A 26,010-nucleotide genomic window follows, 5' to 3' on the forward strand; every position below is an offset into this window, starting at 1 on the left:
GAGAAAACAGTGCAAACCACTAAGCCAGCGTACTGACCCATGTGATGACAAAATTATTATTTTGGGGTAAACTATCCTCTTAAAAACACATTATTATCAAGGGTCCTCATCGACTAGCAAATACCCACCCACACATTTAAGAACAAAGCATAAAAAAACATGGCTGCATGATTACGTTTATGTTTTGTGAAACTCTTTCTCCACATACAGGTCTTAATGATAGACAGAAGAATAGTTTGTGTTTTTGTGAATAGTACAGGCATTGATTTAAAGTTCAGCCTGTTGAGTCTGTGCTAATAAGGTTTAGAAAAGCACTCATATATTTAGCGCTTTATTGTAAAGTGTCTTTTGACATTGACGGCCTCTCTCTTTCGCTCTCTTCTGTGGGATGACGATAATTACAACAAGGATGACGATATTGATGATGTCAGTCATGACTGATAGAGCTATAATTAATTCTTTACACAGTGTAATGTACCAGACGAAAAAAAAAGGACAAAAACAATTTACAAATCCAATGATTCAGATTTGAATGAAAGCCTGCTCTTTCCTCTATCATTTCATAGCTGCCACAATGCATCCGAAGTCTGTACCATGCATTGTCTCCAGTTGTTTCAGTATATATTTTCAGCTCTTCACACTTAAATGAACAATCTGTTCATGAGACTTTCAGGCTTGTTTAAATGTAATGTGTTTACCACCGTACTGTGTAAAATAAATAAAAAACATTATTGAAAATACAGGTATATAATGTAATCATATACACTCACCAACCACTTTTTTAGGTACACCTTACTCGTACCAGGTTGGACCCTCTTTTGCCTTCAGAACTGCCTAGATTCAAAAAGGTACTGGAAATATTCCTCTGAAATTTTGGTTTATATTGACATGATAACATCACGCAGTTGCTGCAAATTTGTCGGCTGCACATCCATGATGCTAATCTCCCGTTCCACCACATCTCAAAGATGCTCTATTGGATTGAGATCTGGTGACTGGGGGGCCATTTGAGTACAGTGAACTCATTGTCATGTTCAAGAAACCAGTCTGAGATGTTTCTCGCTTTATGACATGGCATTTTATCCTGCTGGAAGTAGCCAACAGAAGATGGGTACACTTTGGTCATAAAGAGATAGACACTTAGGTTGGCTGTGGCGTTGACACGATACTCAGAAAATATCCCCCCTCACCATTGCACCACCACCACCAGCCTCAACCATTAAAATGGCAGGATGGATCCATGCTTTCATGTTGTTGACACTAAATTCTGACCCTGCCATCCAAATGTCGCAGCAGAAATGCAATGTTTTTCAAATCTTCTATTGTACAGTTTTGGTGAGCATGTGTGAATTGTATCCTCAGTTTCCTGTTCTTAGCTGACCGGAGTGGCACCCAGTGTGGTTTCACTTTTTAATGACCATTCTCTGTAAACCCTAGAGATGGTTGTGCGTGAAAATCTCAGTAGATCAGCAGTTTCTGAAATACTCAGACCATCTGGCACCAACAACAATGCCACATTAAAAGTCACTTAAATCACCTTTCTTCCCCATTCTTATGCTCAGTTTGACTGCAAGCAGATCATCTTTGAGAGTTTGCTATTTGAGATGTATAACGCAGGGAAAGTGGCTGCATAGAGAAACATTGCAGCGCTGAAGATTGTGGGTGTTTACAGCAGTTTGATGAATAAATATAAATTTGTAGCTAAATTGTTAATGATGTCAAACAGCATTTCCCAATGTTTACATCCTTGTTTAAGTCCTTGCTACAACATACCTCTAACATTAGAAACTGTGCATGTAATAGATCAAATTTAACAAATAAAAATACTTACAGGTTTAAGGCTCAATCCACAGCTTCTGCTATCCGCTTGTTAAGTGGTGACGTGTTTGTGACGTATGTATATTGTTTCCGGGTCCAAGCCGCCACTCATTTGAGTGGAGAGATTATTCGTTTATGATCACGTTTTATTCCTATCACACATTAAAGTTAATTTTATATGAAATCATTGTGTACACAACAATCTCTTGGCTTGCTGCATAACAAATACCAAAATTTTAACAATTTATAAAAAATTAATCACTTTCTGGCCATTGGATATTAGGCTTGGACAGATATACTGCGATTGTGATTTTCGAAAGCCTTAAATCGCTTTGTAAACGTTTATTATTACCATTTCACGAGTCTCCCCATTCAGTTGAATAGAGCGCTTGGACCTGGAAGCCGCTTCGCGTGACGTCACACTTAACAAGCGGATTATGGTTGGAGCTGCTCCTTCTTTGAAGAGTTTTTAGCCGAATCCAGCATTGAACATAAAGAGATTCTGGAAGCTTTCCTTTGTCAAATGCTTGCTGTAAATTTATTAAAATTCTCTAGAGCATAATTAAAATTAAACTGTAAGAACTTTTCTCTTTGTGTCATGTCCTTTGGAAGGCCAAATACAGAAACAGAACAAGCTCTGTGGAAATAGTAGCATTTGGACGCCATTTTAGCTTTCAGCTAGCACATCAACTAAAGCTTTAAACATGATATCATAGTGGCCAACCTCCTTTAAAATGAGTAAAAACCACACAATTCTTATTTTTTTAGGACAACTTAATTAGTTTATGTTAATTCCACTTTAAATGAGTAAACCTAATCATTTTGCGTTGGGACAACATAAAGGATCTGTGTGGAGCCAGCACTTTTTTTTTTTTTACAGTAAAGGATGATATTTTGAAATGATATTTTATATTTAGTCCTCTCTCAGCATAGTTTTCAAATGTTGTGGTTGTGGCCTTTGTCAAGCATTTTATCTAGCTGTGTAAAGAGCAATTTCTGCTTTTTTAAAGGTGTATTTGTGGTTTTTTGCATGAGATGGAAGTGATTCAAAGTGCTGTGGAGGTTTTCGAGGTTCTCATTAATGATGCAGAAATGGTCCACTGCTGATGTTCTCTTCACCTCCCGTGGTAAAGCAATAAAGGGAAATCAATTTCATCTCATGTATTTCAGGCTGACTTGCACTCTTATAATACTCCCAGACAGGCTCACTAAGTGTCGGAGGTGATGAAAATATGGGGGAGGACAAAAAGGGATTCTGCTCTTAAAAGGGATTTGTTCAGGTTAGCAGGTGTCGTCAAAGGTTGCACGCTTTTTCAGCCCTCACCTTGAATTATCCGGCAATAAGGGATTGGAGTTCAAATTCCTCTGAGAAGCATGAGGCCGTTTTTTTTCCACTCTCACACATCCGGTCGACTTTACTAAAAGTGTTCAAGGTTCTAAAGGGTTCACTTTTAGTCCGTTTGACTTGAATGAACTCGAGTCAGTTTGATTGTATCTTGTTCCCAACCCACCAGGGCCAATTTAGAAGTAGGACATTACTCATTATTGTCTCACTTTTCAATCTCACTCTAGTAATTCTTCACTGTGGTTGATTCACCTCGATGTTCACCCGCGTTCCTCTTTTGCTGATATAATTGAGTGGTTTTGAGAGATGTGGCATATGCATGACACAAGTATAAAAGCATGTTAGATTTCCTAATGGAGAGTCTGACTCACTAAAATAAAAGTACTTTTGGGATGCAACAGAGACAGTAGGAAGGAAATGTAAACAGTACTGATAAAAAAGTCTGAGCCTAGAAGCAGCTGCGTTCCTCCTGGTCCAGGTGCAGCTTGTTAGCTGTTTGAGTGGAATAATGGATCTGCGTCATTCAATGCCATATTTGATTATTAGTGGAGATGCTCTGCTGCTGTGCTCAAATTTCTTGCTATTTATGATTTGGGCATTTTGCTTCTGTCAGGGTGTTCTGGAAAATAGAGGCAAATAAGAGACATATGTAGTAGCAAGTTTCTTGTGTGAAAGGATTGTGCATTTCTTGCTTGTGAATGTGAATTTCTTGCTTACTATTGCATTTGTGTACATAGTGCTGCATATTGCATTTGAGTACAAAGTACTGCATAGTATTACATTTGTGTACTTACAGTAGTACTGTACTGTAGCCTTTCCTATGCATGTTACACTGCACTTCGGTATAGTAAGGCTCACTTTTGGGGGATTTTCCACTGTGCTCTGTACCTATAAACTTTAAAAACTGGACTACTCTAAAAGCTGGATTGACACAGTTTCAATTTCAGTTTACTAGAACTTCTATGTTAAGCTGCTTTGATACGTTCTACATTGTAAAAGCATTAGAAATAAAGATGAAATGAATTGAATAATTTGTTTAGTACCATGTCCAAGCAAGATTCCAAGCAAGCCGTACTGTTACCAAAATGCAGTGTACTGTATACAAATTGCTGACAACCGATTAGTCTTAGAGAATCGTCACTACCTGCATTGTCAAGTCAGCAGCAGTCACTGCTGTATTGTTGGTTTGCATGACTACACCTTTTTTATACCACTGCAAGAAAAGACACCTGAAATGGAAACATTATGGTCAATAGAAGAGTTATTGAGAAATGAAAAAGTTATTCAGGAAGTTACAGCAGTAACACCAAATATAAGAGGTGCTAAACTGCAGTAAAAATTCAAACCAAGTTATATTTTATTAGGGTATTTTACTCACGAGCCCAATTTGTTTATTTTGACCACCACTGTTGATTGATTGATTGATTGATATTTAATAAGTCAATAGGCATTACAGCGGCTCAGTGGTTAACACTGTCACCTTATAGCATAGCAAGAAGGTTGGTGGTTCAGGTCCCGGCTGGGTCAGTTGTCATTTCTGTGTGGAGTTTGCATGTCCTCCCCCTGTTCGCTTGGGTTTCTTCCGGGTGCTCCGGTTTCCCCACAGTCCAAAGACATGTGCTATATAGGTGAATTGAATAAAGTAAACTGGCTGTAGTGTATGTGTTTAAAGGTGTTTCCTAGTCTTGGGTTGTGGCTGGAATTGCATCCGCTGCTTAAAACATATGCTGGAAAAGTTGCCGGTTTATTCCGCTGTGGCAATCTTTAAAATAAAAATAAGCCAAAGGAAAATAAATGAATGAAAATATGTTGATATTTAATTGATCAAAAATATGTGTAAATAAATCTGAACTTTCTTTTGGGTTTTGAACTTGCCTCTTTAAAAAAATATTAATTAGAGTCAACATTCATTTATTCAGTCATTTTCCTTAAGCTTAGTCCATTATATTTCAGAAATAGCCACAGCAGAATGAACCACCAACTATTCCAGCATATGTTTTATGCTGCAGATGCCCTTTCAGCCACAACCCAGTGCTGGGAAACACCTATACACTCTCACATTTGCACACACAGTCATACACTATGGTCAGTTTAGTTATTCCAATTCACCTATTCAACTTATTCTCCGCCAACTAGCGGGTGCAGTCATTTGAATCTTTTTGGCTCTAGACTTCCGGTCTCATTCACTTCCATTCATTTTTAGACATTAAAAACTGCTCGCTTCGCTGTTTGATGTTGCATATTTTCTTATTACATTATTCTAGTTGGTCTATATAGTCATGCAAACATTTGTTTGTAGAGCAAGTAGTTTGACCGTTTTCTGCCGTTTATTATTTCTAGTCATTTCTCTAATAGGCGACTGAATCGGAAGTTCTAAAACAATCGCGAAAACAGGCGCACTTCCGCATTTTAGAATAAGGTCAATAGCAATGTTTGGACTGTGGGGGAAACCGGAACACCCGGAGGAAACTCACACAAACACAAGGAGAACATGCAAACTCTACACAGAAATGCCAACTGGCCAGGACTCGAACCATCCACCTTCTTACTGCAGGGTGTCCGCGGGGTCTTAAAAAGTATTAAAAATGAATAAATCAATTTTAAATCAAATTTAAGGCCCTTAAAAAGTATTGAAAAGTCTTAATTGCTATTTTTATAAGGTATAAAATTCAGTGTCAGTATATAAACTAAAGTTTATCTGAATTTAATCTGTGATTATTGGATGCTGTGTAGTTTATAAAATCAAAAATAATTCTGCTTGATTTGACTTTACGCTACTTTGTCTACTGCAGTAACCAGGGAAACACTTATTCTGAGAGGGGTCTGAATGCAGACCTGGCACAGTGCAATCTGAGCTGCATCCAATGCTTTTTAATGGGCTCAGCTAACCCCAACCCTAACCCTACCCATCACAGTGACATCACTCGCTCCATTTGAGTGCACTGTGTCTGGCATTGCATCGCTAAGTGATGCAGTCTCAGCTTGCATCATAAAAGCTGCATCCAGATATTATTGGTTATTCCTGCTGCTGTAAAGGCACCACCTGCAGGATTAACATTATTATTTAGTATATAAATACAGTTTTAGTTTAGGATCCGTTTCTTGAAATAAGTATTTAGTAAATATACTGCAAGTAAAAATGTTGTCAATGGTACTGGTTGAAATCTGAAGTGGTGATAAGGTCTTAAAATGTATGGAAAGAGTTTTAAAGAAGGTCCTTAAAGGCATTGAATTTCAATCTCTGATTTCTGTATTTACCCTGTATTGTTAGGCGACAGTGCTAACCACTGAGCCACCATGCCGCAAAATTGTAAATCAAAAAAGATTATAAATAATAAATAAATAAATCAATAATATAAATAATGTTTATGAATTGCTCTCCTTAAAAAGTACTCTGGATGTCCGAAATTTCAATTGATGTCACACGTTATTTCTGTACTGACTCAACAATATCCCAGTGGCATTGTTCATATGTGTTAATTTCAGAGGAGCTCCAGGCTCATTTGCTGCGATCACTTAGGACGCTCTTTCTGATCGATAGGAAATGGACTCATTATGTCCGTAATTAACAGACAGTCTGCCACAGAGATCATTTCCTGCTTTTTTTGGTACAAATGCGTTTTTATTTCTCAAACCTCCGTCATTCGATTTCATTTATCGCAGTCTAATTAATGGCCTCTGCTGAAACTTGGCTCAGGCAGGTGTGTGTTTTCTGCCTCGCTGTTGGAAGCTCGTATTCGTTATTATGCAGCTGCAATTAATCCCTGTACTTCCGAGTCGATACACGGCCTGTCATTAGCTCACCATGGGTTAAGGCTATACAGCGGGAATCTCAACTGGGCGGAAACGAAGTTCCTGGATGGACTTGGAACAGTGGGATCTGAGTGGATATTTTTTCAGTATAGTGGAATGTGATACTGAATGTTTAGCATTTTTTAAAAATGTTTTCTGTCATTTAAAAACGGTTGAATTATTAATCTGGATCTAGATCAGATTAAATGTGATTCTGTAAAAAATAATTTAAATAAGATCACCACAATGACTAGACGGAAATGTGAGATTATTAGATGCAGATTATTCACCACTTTTTAGCATTTGTTTATTATTCACCACTTTTAGCATTTGCATTTGTTTTTAGCATTTGTTTTCTAGCAAAATGTTTTCTGTTGTTTAAAAAGTGATAAATTATTAAGCTGGATCTTGACTGAATGATTTAGGAATCCTATTTAGGAATAATTATAAATAAAATCTCCTAAATAACTAGACATGAATGTGATTTTTCTAAGCTCTTCTGCTTTTAAGATTTTTCTTTTGAGGTAAAAGAGGAGAATGGGTCACACTGATCTACAATTTGCCAGAAAACCAAAGTCTCCAATCAAAGTCAATCTTAGTATGACTAAAAATGACTTTTGATTATATTCCTGCAAAACCAAGCCAACTGTTGTCCATTTAATTAAAATTCTTATAACTTTATACATATATATATATATATATATATATATATATATATATATATATATATATATATATATATATATATATATATATATATATATATATATATATATATATTTGAGAACCAGATAGAACTGTTGTGTGTGTGTATGTGTGTGTGTGTGTGTGTGTGTGTGTGTGTGTGTGTATGTGTGTGTATGTAAATAAATAAATAAATAAATAAATAAATAAATAAATATATATATATATATATATATATATATATATATATATATATATATATATATATATATATATATATATATATATATATATATATATATATATATATATATATATATATATATATATATATACATACATACATACATACACACACATATATGTTCTGTCTGGTTCTCAAATCTGAGATTAAGGTAAAAAATGAACAGGGGGCTAATAATTCTGACATTAACTATATATTTCAAATAAATAAACCTTTTGAGCACTATTATCATGATTGCCATACATTTTAAATTAAAAGAAACTTTGGAAAATTTGTATATCATGATTTCCATAAAAAGCAAAAACCAACTCAAGTGTTTTTTATCATTTGTAATAAAAATAAAAGTGTTTCTGGAGCATTAAATCAACAGAATGTTTTCTGAAGGATCGTGTGGACAGCTATAACTATAATGCTATAATGATTGTTGAAAATTACATTTAAAATTACGTTTTAAAAAATATTCAAACAGTAAACAGCTATGATAAACAAGTCACAAGACCAAGACACTCGAAAATTAAGTGAACAAATAAACAAACAACTAAACAACTATGGTTTGGTGAGTATTCCAGAAACCTAATAGCATAATGATTCAATCAAATTTTGACTTGTAGTGTTCCTGTTAAACAGTTTACTATGCTTCCTATATATTTATTGTTGGATAATCTGAAACACAGCACAGATGATACTTGAATGATCTCAATCAATCTATTAATTCTTTGGTTTTAGCTCTGAAAGTACAACATCTAAGTTTCACATGCACTGCTATGTCACTGAGATGAAAATATCCCCATTCAAACAGGATTTGGCCTTTCTCCCGTTCACGGAAGCCTAGTATCATACTATATTTCACCCTTATTAGTGTTTGCCATGATTCTGGATGTGGGCCACCATGGTAAATATAGTCTAAACACAAACACCCCTGCATCCTGTCAGCAGCTGCCCCATTTTCAGCTGCGCTTTAATGAGATGCCACACCGCTTCTGCGCAGATTTGCGTGATGAATCATAGAGCTCAGATCAGTTTGCGTTTTTCAGTCACATTGTTTTATTTGGCCAGTCTTACCAAATTATGCCCTGTCAGCTTTGGCTTCATGGTGTCTGCTCCAATAATTAGAGCTGGACCCTGCAAATAAGGTGCAATAAAAAAGACTGCCATATAAAATATTATAGGAAATACTGTGAAGTATTCCATGTTTTGTTAAAAATCGTTTGGGAAATATTTGAATAAGAAAGAGCTAATAATTTTGACTTCAGCAGTATTTTAATTTAATTAATAATATTTCAGAGTCATCCTTAGCATCAATGCTTCTCTAAACATCTCTGGCACTGTTTCTTTGTTAAATAAGTTCTCGATTGCTCTGTCAGATTAATATAAGAGCCAATACGACATTTTTTTTTCTTATATGAATTGTTTCATAACATTCTTTTTCATGATTTGTTAGCTCAGCTGGCATTTTATTAGGATTTAATTAGTTTAAACCCTGCATAACTGATTCCCTCTTTAGGCTGACTCGACCAGAACATAAAACAAAAAATTTTTTAGAGGCATTGCGTTAAGCAAGCTTTGTAGTGGCATCATTGTTAATCAACAATAAGAGCTTCTTGTGTATGAAACAACAGGAAGGATGACATTAAATTAATGTGATTTTTGACATGGAATAAACTGAGGCTAAAACTGTTCTTCCTTTATGCAGCTGACATTTTTTTTTTTTTATTAATATCATCGTCAGTCAGTGGTTATGGAGAATCATGGTCTTAAAAATGCTTTATAGTCCTATTAACCACACATATGTTGTTATGCAGTTACAAAATTGGTTAATAGTTTTGCATATTGCCTGGTTGAGTTAGTGTTGTAAACTCCACAAAGAAATGCCCACTGACCCAGCCGGGACTCAAACCAGTGACCTTCTTGCTGTGCTAACGACTGAGGCACTGTGTTGCCCATACATAAGTTATTACATATTAAATAAGGTAATCTGGTTTAGTGGTCTTGGCTTCAGTACATTGTCAGAAATAAAGATATAGGGGTACACAGTTATAGGATCCAAATTTGTAGCTTAGAGTTACATATTAGTACCTAAAAAGTACAAAGGTATATCTTCTAAAATTATTAGGTACTCATATATACCTTTGAAGTATCAGTATAGACCCTTTATTTACAATCTTTTTGAAAGATACCACCTCAGTGACAGCTCTCATACCTTTATCTCCTTTATTTAGCTTCATTTAGCCACAATATTTTGAACTTAGTTTCCAACTAAACTTCAGGCGTGAAATCACCTTAAATCTCATTATGTTACAGCTTGTGCTGCTTTCGGAGTATGATGTAGCACTCTCGTTGGGATTGTAGAAAACTATTTTTTGTTCAAATTAATTGCAATCCCTCTGGAATTTAAATGAGCAGTTCAAAATTCATATTATCTATACATAATTTAAAATTATGACTGTGATTTTTTTTCTTTTCCAAATATTTCTCAGATATTTACCAGAGCAAGGCTTTTTTTTTTCCATACTATATTTTTTTCTTCTGGTAAAAGTCTTATTTGTTTGTTTTATTTTGGCAAGAATGGAAGCAGTTAAAAAAAAAACATTTTAGGTCAATAATATTAGCCCCCATAAGCAATAATTTTTTTTTTAATGATTTGCCTAATTAACCTAGTTAAGCCTTTAAACTGCACTTTAAGCTGAATACTAGTATCTTGAACAATATCTAGTAGAATATTATTTACTGTCATTATGGCAAAGATAAAAGAAATGATAAGAAATAAGTTGTTAAAACTTCTGCTTAAAAGTGTGTTGAAAATCTTCTTTTTGTTAAAGAGAAATTGGGGAAAAAAATACAGGGGAGCTAATAATCTGTTTTTCTTCTTCAAACAGAACAATGCTGAGAGTCTGGTCTCAGGATGTTGGAATTGGGCACTTGTTCGGTCAGCGCTCAGACTCTCTCTGACCGTAATGCCCTGGCGGTCCCGTCATTTGGTCAGGGCATATGTGGCGGGAGCCCACCTTCACGATGTTTCCTTCTCCAGCCGCAGGACCCGGAGAGCTGGCTCAAGCACCGGGGAACCCTGGAGGATGGCTCCCGCTCCTGTTCACTCCTGGAGCCTCAGAGCCTGGCTGACAGCCTTCTGTCCCATGCATCCAGTTTTGATATGCTCTACGTCCCACATGGGCGTCCAATGGGCCTTGCACCGTCTTCTCTGGATCTGGGCGGCTCGTGTGAGGGGGCGGCCGCGTTGGGTCTGGACCCCGACATGCCCGTCAGCCCGAATATCATTAAACGGCGCAGGGGGGGACTCATTGAACAACGGGACATCATTAAAGCACACCAGGCACACAAGATCCAGAGCACCCCACAGGCCCGACGCAAGGAATGGGAGTAAGTGGCACATGCAAACACACAGCATGCAAATTAATAAGCCCTTTGCACGCTTGCGGTTTTGGTTGAAATATGTAAAGTTCCCTTGAGATTAATTGATTTTTTTAGATGATGCTATCAGTATATTTAAGGTTTTAATGGTCCTGTGAAGTGCTTCGAAATGTGCATTTTTTATTAGGTGTTTGACATAATCTCGACTGAAACATGAAGAGAGGGTGGGGCATAGTGTAGCTCCTCCCCTTTAAAAAAAACAACCAATAGCATTTTGTTTTAATACAGCTCTTCCAGTGAGTGGTGGAGCTTAAGTGCATCACAATGCTATTGAAGGGGACGGGGTATATCAGACACTAATAACCTTTATTTAACCAAGTAAGTCAATTGAGAAGCAGTTCTCATTTACAATGACGACTTGGCTAAGAGGCAAGACACAAAGTAGCAGGTACACAATACAATAACAATTTCACAAATGCAGATAATAACAAATAAAACCAAGGAAAAACTAAAACCAAGCACAGTGATTTTGTATATTCACTGGATTGAACTTTTAAAGGATGATAGTGGAATGAAAGTGATGAGCTTAAGGTCAGAAAACAGAAGAGTAGCAACCAAATGAAGTGCAAACTTTGGGTATACATAGGTTAATAATAATAATAATAATTCCTTACATTTATATAGCACATTTCTGGACACTCAAAGTGCTTTACACATTGGGGGAATCTCCTCATCCACCACCAGTATGCAGCATCAATTTGGATGACGTGGCGGCAGCCTTATTGTGCCAGACCGCACAAATCACACACCAGCTGATTGGTGGAGAGGAGACAGAGTGATGTAGTCAATTATGAGATGGGGAAGGTTAGGAGGCCATAATAGACAGAGGCCAGAGGGCAAATTTGGCCAGGATGCAAGAGTATTTTTTAATGACCAGGAGAGTCAGAACCAGGGGTGTTGCTAGGGTCGAAAGGGATAAGGGGCTTAGCAATAAAAGCTTTAAATTGTAAAGCTTTGTGACTTGTAACGCCAAAAAGGAAAAAAACATTGATAAATTAACTTACTTCTCATTTACTAGTCTGTTGTGAGCCATATCATACCTCTTGAGCCTCTTATCTCCTCCTGCTTTTTAGTTTGTTTTTTGAAAATGTAATTTTCTGCATGTTTTAAATCTAAAAATTATGATTTATTTTATAGTGTGAGTTGTTATCCAATGTGATACAAAGCTACAAACATGTTCATTTGGACAGAGTGATTAACTAAAGTATAGTTTTGTCAGGATACTGTAATTTCTAAATTCAATACCATGCAAAATATTGATATTCAACAGGTTACTATTTTTGATATAATAACAATTGTATCAAAAATAGTACAAAAATTTAAATAAAGATTTATATGCTTAAAATAAGTTTACTTCAAATGTATTTAGAGGGAGATTTTTTAGTTTTCATCAAAATAGGTTGATGTTTGCATTGTAGCACTTTATGTGTCATTCATACTTGAGCAGAAATTCCATATATGCGTCACAAAAGTAGTAGAACAGTCCAGGAAATCCCTAATATGGATGAAGGAATCCAGCTATTGCTGTAGCTGAATGAATGAAAATAAGATCTGAATAAACATAAAAAGGCTTTAACTGATCATTTACATGACTGCGACAATAAATGGTTTATATATGTTCTTCCAGCCATCTGTATTTTCATAAGAATAAAGTCGATTTATAATTCGGTGCTAACTGATATAGTATGTTATAATAGAAGCTATAAAATAATTAGCTAGATGCATTAACTCACTGTAATTTAACTTTTACAGAAACTGATGTGCTATATCTAGATAAATATGTCTAGATATCTATATCATATGTAGAAAGCTAGTACAATTTACGTTTTTCTGACTAATTCGCATGTATTTACATTGATATGATGCACATTTGATCGATTAGTTGTTTTATTTCACCAAAACTACACACATTTTATACTGTGAAAACAAATTTTAAGCTTCATCAGTAGTTAGAACTATTCAGTTTTGCGAAACAGTTGTATTATTATTTCATCAGCATTAGCTCCTCAAAATAATAAATGAATTATGATGATGTTTTTTTTTTTAAACCATGTGATAACAGTGCTACTCCCACCTGCCGGTAGAAACAGAAACAGGTACTGCTGAATAGCTGACTATTTAATAACATGACACAAACGCTGCGTTAAGTGGAGTGCATGATGTATATACTAATTTTAAGGACTTCGATAACAAAATAAATGTTATACAACCTATTTTTATTTAAGTGTAACAAATTTCAAAAGATCAGGGGCTTTTGACAATACATCAGGGGCTTAATGATCTGTACATTAAATTCCCATAATACAACATTGGTAATACTGTTAATTTGACCAAATGCTGATTTGAAGCTGTGTGTAAAGGAAGATTTGTTTCTGTAAAGAAACCCAATATGGGCTTTAACCTTTTTAAGCAATTTATTTATGTGAGTTTCAAATGACAGTTTACAATCTATCCAGATTCCAAGATATTTGTAGCAGTCAACATAATCTCAGTACCGTCCAAAGAGGACATTTTAGGAGGAAACTCAACATGTGGTAAATTTCTATTAAAACCCATACATTTTGTTTTATTAGTATTTGAAACTAAATAAAGATAGGCCCTAATTTGCTAACTTGTGGGACCCTTTTTTGAAGCGGCAGGGGATCTGACAGAAGCTACACAATACTCTCTATTATCAATGGCACATATAATATCATTGAGAACCTGAAGTGTAGCGGTTACAGTATGACCTAAAACCAATAGAGAGCATTTGATTGGTTATGATTTAATCAGAAACTGAAGTGACATGAATAAAATGTGACAAACTACAAGCTTTGCTTGTTCATATCAGTTTTATATCTTCTAAACATACATTTTGTCACTGTTTTGGTGAGCACTAGCTTAGCTTATAGATATCCTAAAAACTAACAACACTGATACTAACACCTAAAAACATCTAAAAAAGCTAGTGTGCTCCAAGTCAGTGACAAAATTTGCATTTAGTAGATATAAACTTCCAATGCTAGTCACTTTCACCTATGGATCAATGTTTTTTTGACATCACCTCATACTTTAGTTTCTCACCAAATCTTCTGACCAATCAAATGCTCTCTAGTATCTGACAAGCCCTAGCCCCTTCAAGGCACTTCTCATTTGCTTTTCATTTCATGTACTTGAGTTCAACTGCTCTCACTGGCAGAGCTGTGATAAAAACAAAATGCTGTTGGGAGTTTTTCTTAAAGGTGAGTAGCTACTGTATGTCCTGCCCTGTCTTCATGTTTTAGTTAAGATTATGAAAAATGCACCTTTCAAAGCATTTCACTTTAAAGCAATAGCGTAGCCACAAATAAACAGAATGTACTGAAAAAGTATATAGCTCAAACTGCTATAAATAATACATTTTTAATAATGTCCTGATTCCTCTGACATTACAAAGAAGCAGCCTAAAGCTTCAAAAACATTGTAAAAGTATCATAAAAGTTAATCACTTGTATGTTCTGTTTTTAGCCTTCTTGATTTGTTGGATGAACATACCGAAATCTGAGATGTTACTGACAGTTAAAGTTCATTCATGAGAGAAGTAACCATGACTGATTTAACAACAAGTTGCTGTTTTGGAGCTTGAAAGCTAATTGCATGGAAAAGGGAGACTGGTAAATTATTAAAATGTCTCTTTTTGTATTGCATTAAAGAAAGAAACTCACGGGCTGGAAATCACATGAGAGTGAATAAAAGATTATTGTGCTTTTGAGGGCTATTCTTTGCTTTTTTCATCATTAGGAAAAGTCAGCGTAGGTTTTACAGTGGTTAAACCAGCAGAAAGTGGGCAGAAAAGAACAATTTTATACGTTCGAGCTTACTTGTTATCGCAGCCTTATATAGTACATGTCATAACATTGGGAAATTATAGGTGTGTTGCAAGAACGATGTTCAGTGCAGTCATTTCAGTGAAAAGACTATATGAGCAGGATAGAACTTTTCATCTCAGAGTAATCTATGTTTCGGAGATATTCTTAAAGGGCTTTGTAATGCCAGGTTACCTTTTTAAAGAGCTTTTTTTTGCATTGTGATAATTGAACAGTTGAGATGCTTGTTCTTGTGTAAAATACATTTTAATTTCAACTAATCGCTTTATATGAGGAGATTATTATTAGTATAAATATTAGTAAAAATTAAAATACTCAAGGAAATCCAAAGTATGGACATCAGGACGAATCAGGTTGAAATGAAGTTTTCTTGTAGTATTTCTTATGGCAGGTAACACCTTTAAACTACTATTTATCTGTAGTGATTGCATAATAAGTAGGTGAAGTTTTGGGGCTTTGAATTTTATTTAATTTTTTTGTAAATCTTCAACAGCTTATTTCCTCTGTTTAGTCTGTCGAAGTCTGTAAGTAGTGCTTATATAGTGCATAAATATGCTAATTTAGATACACTTATAAACACTGAAGGGCTTTATTATAAAAACTCAAGTGGAATGCTAATTGAAAGCACAGTATTTTCCCTTTTAATACTGTTAAAGCAGTCGACTGCACAGAATTCTAGATGTAAATTTATGTGGCATGATGTACTTAGAGTTGCAGAATATATACATATCATCAGATGCTTTCTTAGCTGTTGTTTTATCAATGCTGTAATTGTAGCTGTATTAATTCAGTTTGTTATTAGCTGTGTTTTTATCACAGGAGAAACGATTGCATTTTGAACACGAAAAAGATTTTGCTCTCCTTTGAGGTGGTTTAAGACTTAAAAGGTTTGACAAAAAAGGTTAATGTGAATAATGGAGAGGGGTCTGGATGCAGATGTGGTGCAGTGCAATCTGAGCTGCATGCAATGCTTTTTAATGCCCACACCTAACCCCACCACTAACCCTACCCCTCACAGTGACGTCACTAGCTCCACTGAGTGCATTCTGTCTGACATTGCATCTCTGAGATATGCAATCTCAGCTTGCATCATCAAGGCGACATCCAGATACTAGTGGAATAATGGGAAACTCATTTGTCGAATAACATAGTACATTGTAAACGTTACTTCCACATGACCCCAATTATGTTTGCCTTGTTTACTGTTGGTTTTTAGGTTACCAATACTATAGTAAGATGCAATGTGATGGAAACAAACCTACTGTGATTTACATATGGGATTTTGAACGTCTTTGTTGATCAAAAAAATTGTTTCTATCGTGGCATTTAGACTGTTTATGTAATTCCTGTCATTCCTGTGAAAATTAAGTAAAATAAGGGATTTAAAATGAGTTATTAGACCATTTTTTATTAGCATTCATGAATAACATAAAAAAAACAAAAAACAATTCTTGCTAATTTTTATCTGTAGATGGTTTAATATGTTCTCTAAAATATTATGATTTTTATTGAAATGGTAGTAGTTGTGTTATATCAGGGGTCAGCTACCATTTTAACATTAAAGTACAATTCTTGTTCTGTTGGTATTCTCTATCCAGCATAGTATTTATTTATATTACATAAGAAATATGAAGTGATATACGTGTTTTTTAATAATTATTTTTTTAAGGGGTTTCCACCTTTAATTTGGATAGGATAGTAGAGGTTACAGACAGGAAAGTATTGGGAGCAGAGAGAGAGGAAGGGTCTGCAAAGGACTTCAAGCTGGGAATAGAACTTGGGTTGCTGTGAGAACCATGGTGCTATATGTCGGTGCACTTAACCACTAGGCTGTTGGCACTGATGATATACATGTTTTTAAGGTTGATTCACACTTGGTTTGATTGCCTGAACAGAACCTGACTCCAATTTCCCTGCATTCCCTCTGGATCGTGTTCATGCCACAAATATATTGCAAAGATTGAAAAGGAGTCCATTTCTGTAAACACAAATGATTTCTCTCTCCTTGCAGTGCGTCAGTTATGCTTGTCAGAGAAGTGAATAACTCCTACGTCATCAATAGTTGCTCACTCTCATGATTTATGCTGCTTTCAGTATGTCTGGGTTCACGTCATAAATAAAAAAAAACACACACCAGACCTCCTTTTTTTAAGGCAGGACACAGAGTACACAGAAAACAAATTCACACATTATCCAAATGATGTCAAATAAACATAGGTGAACAACAAACATGCTCTGAAAGGATATTTCACCCAAAAATGTATATTTACTCAATATTTACTTGCCTTAAACCTTTCTCTGTTCATTTTCTGTTGAAAACAAGATATTTTGAAGAAAGCTAAAACCTGTAACCATTGACTTTCATAGAAGGAAAAGCAAATACGTCAATGGTTACAGGCTACCAACATTCTTTAAAATATCTTCTTTTGCGTTTAATAGAAGAAAGAATCTCAAGCAGGTTAGAAACAAGTCCAATGTGAGTATTTAAAATTCTGGGTGAACTATCCCTTTTAAAAAACACAAAGAGGTTAGAGTGGCAAAGCAGAATGCATAAAAAGAAATAGAGAGCCATATCCTGCGGTGCTAGGACGTTGCACTACTGAAATGATTACCTCTCATTTGGCTTTAAACACAGTATGAGGGTCTGTAATGACCCTAACACTCCTGAGACACACTCACACACTTTCACAGGCTCCAGAAACACTACATCCCGCTGAGCTGGACAGCTTCTATTAGCTACTGGTTTGCTCCCTTTCGTTATTTACATGCTGATCCTGGACTAAAGGTTTAAAGAGAGATGGGAGTGCATCTAAAAGCCATTTTATTAGATAGGATGGTGGAGTTCAGATGAAACATTGGAGTGAAATATTGAAAAGGGGTTCCAGTGTTTGATTTGTGCAAATGAATGAAGTGCTAAAGTACTGTTCCTGCCAGAGAGCCTGCAGCTATGCTTTATGATGCTTCTTTGTTTAGGCTATGTATACAGTACATACTTTGAGAGTTGAGTTAAGTGCTTTTTGAATAAACTTATCTATTGATGCTGTAGTATTGCATGATCTGATTTAGGCATGGCCCAGTATAAGATTCTGACAATGTGATGACATTGCATAAAAATACCATAGTTTTACTGTATGAAAGTATTGTGATCACTGCTCAAAATAAGTTCTTTTTAAATGTCTGTGTGAAAAACAACCATTTTTTTCCTCTTTGAACACAATATATTTTATTCTAAGATCACAGTCCTCAGCCTCCCTGCGAAAGTCTAGAGTATTGGAGAGGAGGATCCGACTGATGGTTGAACCTAGAATCTAGGACAGGGGTGACCCACCCTGTTCCTGGAGAGCCACCTTCCTGCAGATTTCAGTTGCAACCCATATTAAACACACCTGAATCAATTAATTAGGACCTGAACACCACGTGAAAATTATAGGCAGGTGTGTTTGATGTGGGTTGGAACTGAAATCTGCAGGAAGGTGGCTCCCCAGGAACAGGGTTGGCCACCCCTGATCTAGGAGGAACAATGTGGTTTTTGTCCAGGTCGTGGATCACTGGACTAGTTCTATACCCTCAACAGGATGCTCGAGGGTTCATGGGAGTATGCCCAACCAGTTCACATGTGTTTTGTGGACTTGGAGAAGGCATTCGACCGTGTCCCCCATTCTGTGTGAGGCGCTCTGGCAAGGGCTGTCTCGTCCCTGGATGAACAGAGTTTGGTTTGCATTGCCAGCTATAAGTCAGACTTGTTTTCAGTGCATGTTGGACTCTCCTTTGTCTCCAATTCTGTTCATAATTTTTATGGTTAGAATTTCAAAGTGCAGCCTTGGGCTGGAGGGGGTCCGGTTCGGGGACCACAGGACTTCATCTCTGTTATTCTCAGATGATGTTGGCTTCATTGAAAATGGACCTTAAGCATGCACTGGGGCAGTTTGCTGAGATGAGAATCAGCACCTCCAAGTCTGGTGCCATGGTGCTCCACTGGAAAAAGGTGGTCCTTACCCCAGGAGGAGGAGTTCAAGTATCTTGGGTTTTGTTCACGAGTGAGGGAAGGATGAAACGTGAGATTGACAGACGGATTGGTGCAGTGGCAGCAGTAATGCGGTCGATGTATCGGTCCATTGTGGTAAAGAAGGAGCTGAACTGAAAGGTAAAGCTCTTGATTTACTGGTCAATCTATGTTCCTTCTCTCACCTATCGTCATGAGCTTTATGTCATGAGCGAAAGGACAAGATTATTGGAAAGGATTGGTTAAGAAATAGTGAATGCTTTAGAAATGAGATGATTTAAGGATTATGAATTCAATATTTGCTTATAATTCCAGTACTAATAATTACATTTTTCATCTTCAGTCAGTGCCAAAAGAGCAGTCAAAATGAACTGAATTTGGGGAATTATATAAATGTGTGTTTGTATATGTGTGTGTGTGTGTGTGTGTGTGTGTGTGTGTGTGTGTCAGGACTATGGATTATTATTTAGATTTGGATTTTTCACTGATCTCCGTTCAGATTTTTTTTGCATGCATGCATGCAGTATGTCCAGAATTTCACTATAAGGGATGGTTTTGAGACTTCACCTGGAGCTGTTCGTGAGTACAGTGTTTCTCATCCATCTTTCCCTGCTGGATAATTAAGATTTTTTCAGCTGTGAGTTTGCTTTGAGCGAGAGCAGAAAATGAATGGTCCGTGCGGGAGGCTCAGGGCTATAAATTTTGGCCTGGACTGAAAATAAGAGAGACCGTTAGAGAAAATCTTTTCCTGGCAGTGCAGTTATAATACTGGAGTCACTTTTATATGCAGTAGTACTCAGGCATTGCATGGTGAATAAAAGCAAATCTTTTTTGAATACTTATATGTAAATAGATACATCACATAATGAAAGGTAACATGAATAAATGTATTATATATATATATATATATATATATATATATATATATATATATATATATATATATATATATATATATATATATATATATTATTTTGCTTTATTTTATTTTATTATAACTATGGGACTGGATTTAATAATTTAAAATTTTATTTTGGTATTTATATTTATATTTTATTTTTAGATTTAATTTATGTAAATGAGTGATTATTATTATCAGTGTATAATAATGTAGTATAATTTCCTTAACAGAATATTCCCAAAGGCCTATTCTTATTAAGCCTATGGTTTATTTAATGTAATTCAATTTAATTTAATTTTATTATTTGTTCAATTTAATGGCAAAACAGTGGCACAGTAGGTAGAGCTGTCGCCTCACAGCAAGAAGGTGGCTGATTCGAGTGGAGTTTTCATGTTCTCCCTGTGTTTGCGTGGGATTCCTCCGGGTGCTCCGGCTTCCCCCACAGTCCAAAGATATGCGGTACAGGTGAATTGGGTAGGCTAAATTGTCCGTAGTGTATGTGTGTGAATGAGTGTGTATGGATGTTTCCCAGAGATGGGTTGCAGCTGGAAGGGCATCCGCTGCATAAAACATATGCTGGATAAGTTGGCGGTTCATTCCGCTGTCGCGACCACAGACTGATAAAAGGACTAAGCCAAAAAGAAAATGAATGAATGAAAGATTGTTTAATTTAATTAATTTTTGTTTTATTTTGTGTAATTTATTCTTAATTTACTTTAATTTTATACATTGTATTGGACTGATTGATTCATTATTCTGTATCAGTAATCAAATAATTTGTATTATTTATAATAATAATAATAATAATAATAATTATTATTATTATTATTATTATTGTATTATTATAAAATATGATTATTATTTTTAATATTATTTATTCATAAATTATTTAGACTGTAATTAAGAGTATTATGTGTATTGTGTATGTGTATTAAGAGACTAAATGTTCAGAGCAAGTCTGCAAAGCATTATAAACAAAATATGGTGAATTAAAAGCTCAAACAATATTTGGACATTGAATGTTATTCCCATGCTTACATTTATTGTATTTCATTTTATTGGTGACTTCATCATTGTTCCAAAATATGCAATATAGTAGTACTTGATAGTGTAAATAGAAAAGAGCAAAGCAAAAAGTTATAAAAATTTCAAAATCTTTGTTTTTTCTGTAACTATCTGAACTCTCTGTCCAGCCTCCTGCATGTTCACCCATCAAACAGGCTTGTCATGACAATATTTTGAAGCGATTACTGTAATATATCAAGGCTATCATAAAACATAAGCTTTTGTCCTCCTTGGGAACATACGTAAAACAGCCTATGCTTTTCCAGTCCAAAAACAACTCTTTCATACAACATTTTCCTCCTTTTTACGGGAAAAAGCTCTTTCTCTTCTTTTCTCCAGACAATAAGGACACATGCTAATTTTGTTCCTTTCAGCAGCCTCAGCCTTTAATAGTAAGATGTTGAAGAGTGCACATTTTCCAATGCTTTAGAAAACGGGGAGCTTTCTGTCTGTTATGAAGTGCAGTCTGTGAGTTTTTCGAGCTCTTGCTGGACTTACTGTCTTTCATTTTTATTACACGTTAATGCAAAACTAGTCAATATGAAAACGAAGAAAAGCATACAGTAATATTGGAGCTTGGTCCATGTTGGGCTTTTTTTGTTTAGTTTGTTTTGTGTATTATAAGAGGATAGTGATTGATTGATTTATTCAGACTACTATATAATTATTTTATTTTATTCTATTTTATTTTATTTGACTAGATTATTATTTCAATTCATTAATTTAATATAATTTAGTTTCATTTCATTTCATTTAAATGGTTATTCATAGATTTTTGTTTTATGAATAACCATTTAAATTGAACCATTTTGGATATCTCCTGTCCATATACAGTACATTTAGCCCAGATTGTTCAAACGAACAATTCAAGTGTATTAGAAACATGTTGCATGACTAATGTGTGTGTGAATGCACAATGCAACTGCGTGGGAGACCCTGTTCAGCCGTTAAGTTGCAGACAGGGAAAAAAGACAAAGCCAAAAGAAGAAAAAAAATGCTGTCACAGGCACGCAACATCATGTGTCATTTCACACACATGCAGAGACAATTGCGCTTTGCAATATGTCTTGCGCTGGGCTATTATCGCCAGTGTCTCTGCAGATGCCTAATGGTTTGTTGATACTCGCCTGGGTTGCGTGATTAAGCACTGTCAGGATAATCCAGCGCATGACGGCAGACAATAGCAGTCAAGAGTGACACAATGTTTTCATCTCCCATCTGACTTTATTGTATTTAAAGGTGACGTATCATAAAAATCTGACTTTTTCTAGGTTTAAGTGCTATAATTGGGTCTCTGGTGCATCTACTAAAACAGAAAATGTGAAACAGACAACACTGTTACTTTGTTTTGGGAAGCCTTTCTATGAAAGCATTAAAAATAAAAACATTCAAAACCCGATATCATTTTTTGTATCATATTTGTATTTTTACGTTTATCAAACATATAGTCACAGAGGAGCACACAATTCATTGAATATTATCCACGATATAGACTCAAAATAATCGTTAGGCCTAAAAAATAAGATTTATGTATTCTGATTGCATTTAAAATTTCCATCCATTTGGATTACACACATATAACTGAACTAATAAACTTTATTTAATTGATATTTGTTAGTTCTTTGTCAGTAGTATGGAGCTACATCAATTTTGCACCTGAGTATTAAGTAAACCAATCACATAAAATGTATCTAATTGGATCTATCTTTTTTACAGCTGGATAAATTTATACCAAACTCATATTTTTTATACTAATAGTATCAAATTTTTAACAGATTGGGATTGATTCTAAAGAATTTGACAACATAGGTTAAAAAAGAGAATCGTACTAATAGTCTAATGCTATTAACAGTGTAACCATTTAAATGTATCCACCAGCCATTTAGGGCCTACTCACACCATCCGAACCGTGCCCAGACCCGTTTCCCGGATCGTTTGAGAAGTGTGAGTGCGCTGAATCGGGCACGGTTCACTGGCCCCGTTGGAAGAGGTGTGCCTGAGCATGGGTCACTTGGGCTTTGGCGCGGTACGCTTGTGTGTGAGTGCAAAACACGCCTTAGCCTGAAACTGAAAGCGAGATGTGACTTTTAAGGGGCTGTTTCATTTGGATTTGTTAATCATTCTTAGCATTCAGTGAACGCAAACTGTCGTAGTTTATTAAAGACACAAACCCCTCACTGCATGACAGCTGCGCACCCTCAGCAAACCTCCTAATTCCTGCAGCACGATGACTTTATGATTGTTTATGAGCGTCAAAAGTAGCGGATCTGTTCAGCGAAACCACATATCAAACGATTTTACCACATATCAAACGACTTAAACGATATAACTGTAGAAATCTCCAATATGCTGCGCGAGAGCGCTTACTGAACAGCGCAGCATTGATGACGTAATCATGCCCAGGCCCGAATGTAATGTGAGTGCAGGCCGTCGGGGGAGACAGGAGGGGGATAAGCGTGCTTTGGCCTGGTTCAAGGCAACTGTAGTGTGAGTACGCCCTTAGAAATGTCTTGCTGTGTATTAAAGGGGCAACCTATTCTCCTTCATCATTGACTGACTTCAGTTTGAAGGATGCTATTGGGTCTAAAGACTCCACCCTCTTCTTGAAAGCAGCAGATAATTTACATTTAAAGAGATACACACAAAACTGAGGGCTCTAATATAACGAAATAAGCACAAAGTCTAAAGTGCATGGCGCAAAAGCATTAAGGCTGTGTCCGAATCCACTTTTGCTATTTTAAGGATGGAAAAATACACTCTGAACCCTCTGACAACATGCAAATTCCACAAAGAGATGCCAACTCACCAATCTAAGGCTCAAACCAGAGACCTTTTTGCTGTGAGGCGACAGCTCTACCTACTGCACCACCGCATTGCCAATTTACAAACCTCTTTTACATTATTAAATGTACATGCTGAATAACTATGTGTTGGTTTTGAGTCACAGTTCTGTACTTCAATTTTAACTATTATGGCAATAAATGTCATGTAAAATGGCATTCAAACTTACATTATTAACATTTAACACTGAATAAAGCACATGAAGTGTATCTGAAGTGATCATGACATCAAGTTTTCCTTTCATTTTGAACACGGTTTAAATCAGCCTTAAATAAGACTTTAGGCTTGATAGTCAGGCACATTCCTGTTGGTGTTGTTCATCTGGCAACCTGTGCTTGTGTGTGTTTTGAACCAGACGTGCAATACCTAGTTCAACCACTGGGTGTCAAACTTACATACTGCATCTTTAATATTTTTTGTCAGTTAGATTAATGTAAATTAAGACAACTAGAAAAGTTTATTTAATTCAACGAAACAAATTTAGGCACCAATAGTTTTTACAGTGTACAATTCATTCCATACAGTTTTATTATTTTCATTTTTATTATTTATTTCATAAAATTATTGATGCTGTTTTACAAACCACTTACCAATGTGTCACAAAATGCATTGCTATTTTATTTCTGTATTCAAGTGAAAAACATTCAGGAGAAAGAAAAAAAAATACATCCTAGAAAAACTTTTTTTTTTACACACACACACACACACACACACACACACACACACACACACACACACACACACACACACACACACACACACACACACACACACACAAACACACACACACACGCACAAACAAACGCTTCTTTATAACAATATGTGGCACTTGCCATTTTTTATTTACCAAAGCCCATTTTTATTCACATTTGGTGCTCAGTTTGTGTTAATTTTGGAGTCTGTGCTCGGGATGCCACTGGAAAGAGACATACTGTTAGGTAATGAGTGCTGCTCTTAAACAGGTGGACAGGAGCTGCTCTGAGATCAGAACATTGCAGAATATAGACCAAATGACAGACAGAGTTATTTTTAGATCAGAGTTCCTCACACATACAGTACATTCAGGAAATATGGCATCCACAGATGCACACCCAAGTGAATGCATACGATTAACTAAACCTAATCCTCACACAAACCCCTGTATACTATATATTTTTACATTTTCCTAGAGAAACTCAGCGTCCCTGTGGTGATTGTTGTTTTTTATTCTGTAGGATTTAGTTTTACTATTGTGGTGAGTACATTTGGTGACCCAGATACGCTCACAATCAGTCATGAAATCCATAAAGGAATGCTTCAAGACGTTGATGAACACGCATCATGAATGATGAACATGTTTTTTTTTATGCAGTCTTCCTTTATTCACTCCGCTTTTTACCCTTCCAAAAGTTTTTTTTTTTTTTACTTGTTTTGTTGTTATTTATTTAATTTTTTGTTTTCTTTCCTTTTGTAACGACTGGATGGAGTGACAGATACAACTGAAGGTAAGATCCAATATGCAGGTTTATTCAGCGTCAGGCAAGCAGTGGTCAAATCAGGTATAAACAGGCATATGCAGGTAAATCCAAAATCGTAGTAGTATAAACAGGCAACAGGTCAAAAGGCAGGCAGCTAAACAGGAGAACACGGATATACAAGGCTAGGGTAAAGCACGGATAAACAAGACAGGGAGAAACGCGTTGAAATGTCACTTTACAGTAAACAAGACTCTGCAAACTGGCAGCGTGAATGTGTAGTTTAAGTATGGTGTGATATCAGTCTGTGACAAGGTTCAGCTGGTGATTGCAATCAGGATAGATGAATGACCAGGCGTGCGTGTTTGGAAGAAGTGCATGTATGAAAATGTAGTCCTGGGATATGCGGAAGTGTTGTTCAAGTATAGTGGAAACCAGCACCTTTCCTTTCCTCCAAGTCTTCATAGGGAGTTCCCTAGACGTAAAGATTTTTCTATTGTACCAACTGTATATTCTGTCCCCCTACCCCCAAAACTCACAGAAAAAAAGACACATTTTACATTTTCAATCTCATTTTCTTGCCCACAAG

General features: G+C 35.9%; 1 protein-coding gene across 1 annotated transcript in view; it reads left to right on the top strand.

The window, feature by feature from the left end:
• cacna1ea (calcium channel, voltage-dependent, R type, alpha 1E subunit a) overlaps positions 1 to 26,010 on the top strand; it is a 201,891-nt gene that overhangs the window by 11,426 nt on the left and 164,455 nt on the right. The window contains exon 3 of the mRNA XM_017357424.4: positions 10,760 to 11,261. Coding sequence (XP_017212913.4) covers positions 10,786 to 11,261 — 476 coding nt within the window. The 5' untranslated portion in view covers positions 10,760 to 10,785. The remainder of the gene's footprint in view (positions 1 to 10,759; positions 11,262 to 26,010) is intronic.

The sequence above is a fragment of the Danio rerio genome, chromosome 8 (assembly GCF_049306965.1).
Source record: "Danio rerio strain Tuebingen ecotype United States chromosome 8, GRCz12tu, whole genome shotgun sequence".
NCBI classification, from domain to species: domain Eukaryota; kingdom Metazoa; phylum Chordata; class Actinopteri; order Cypriniformes; family Danionidae; genus Danio; species Danio rerio.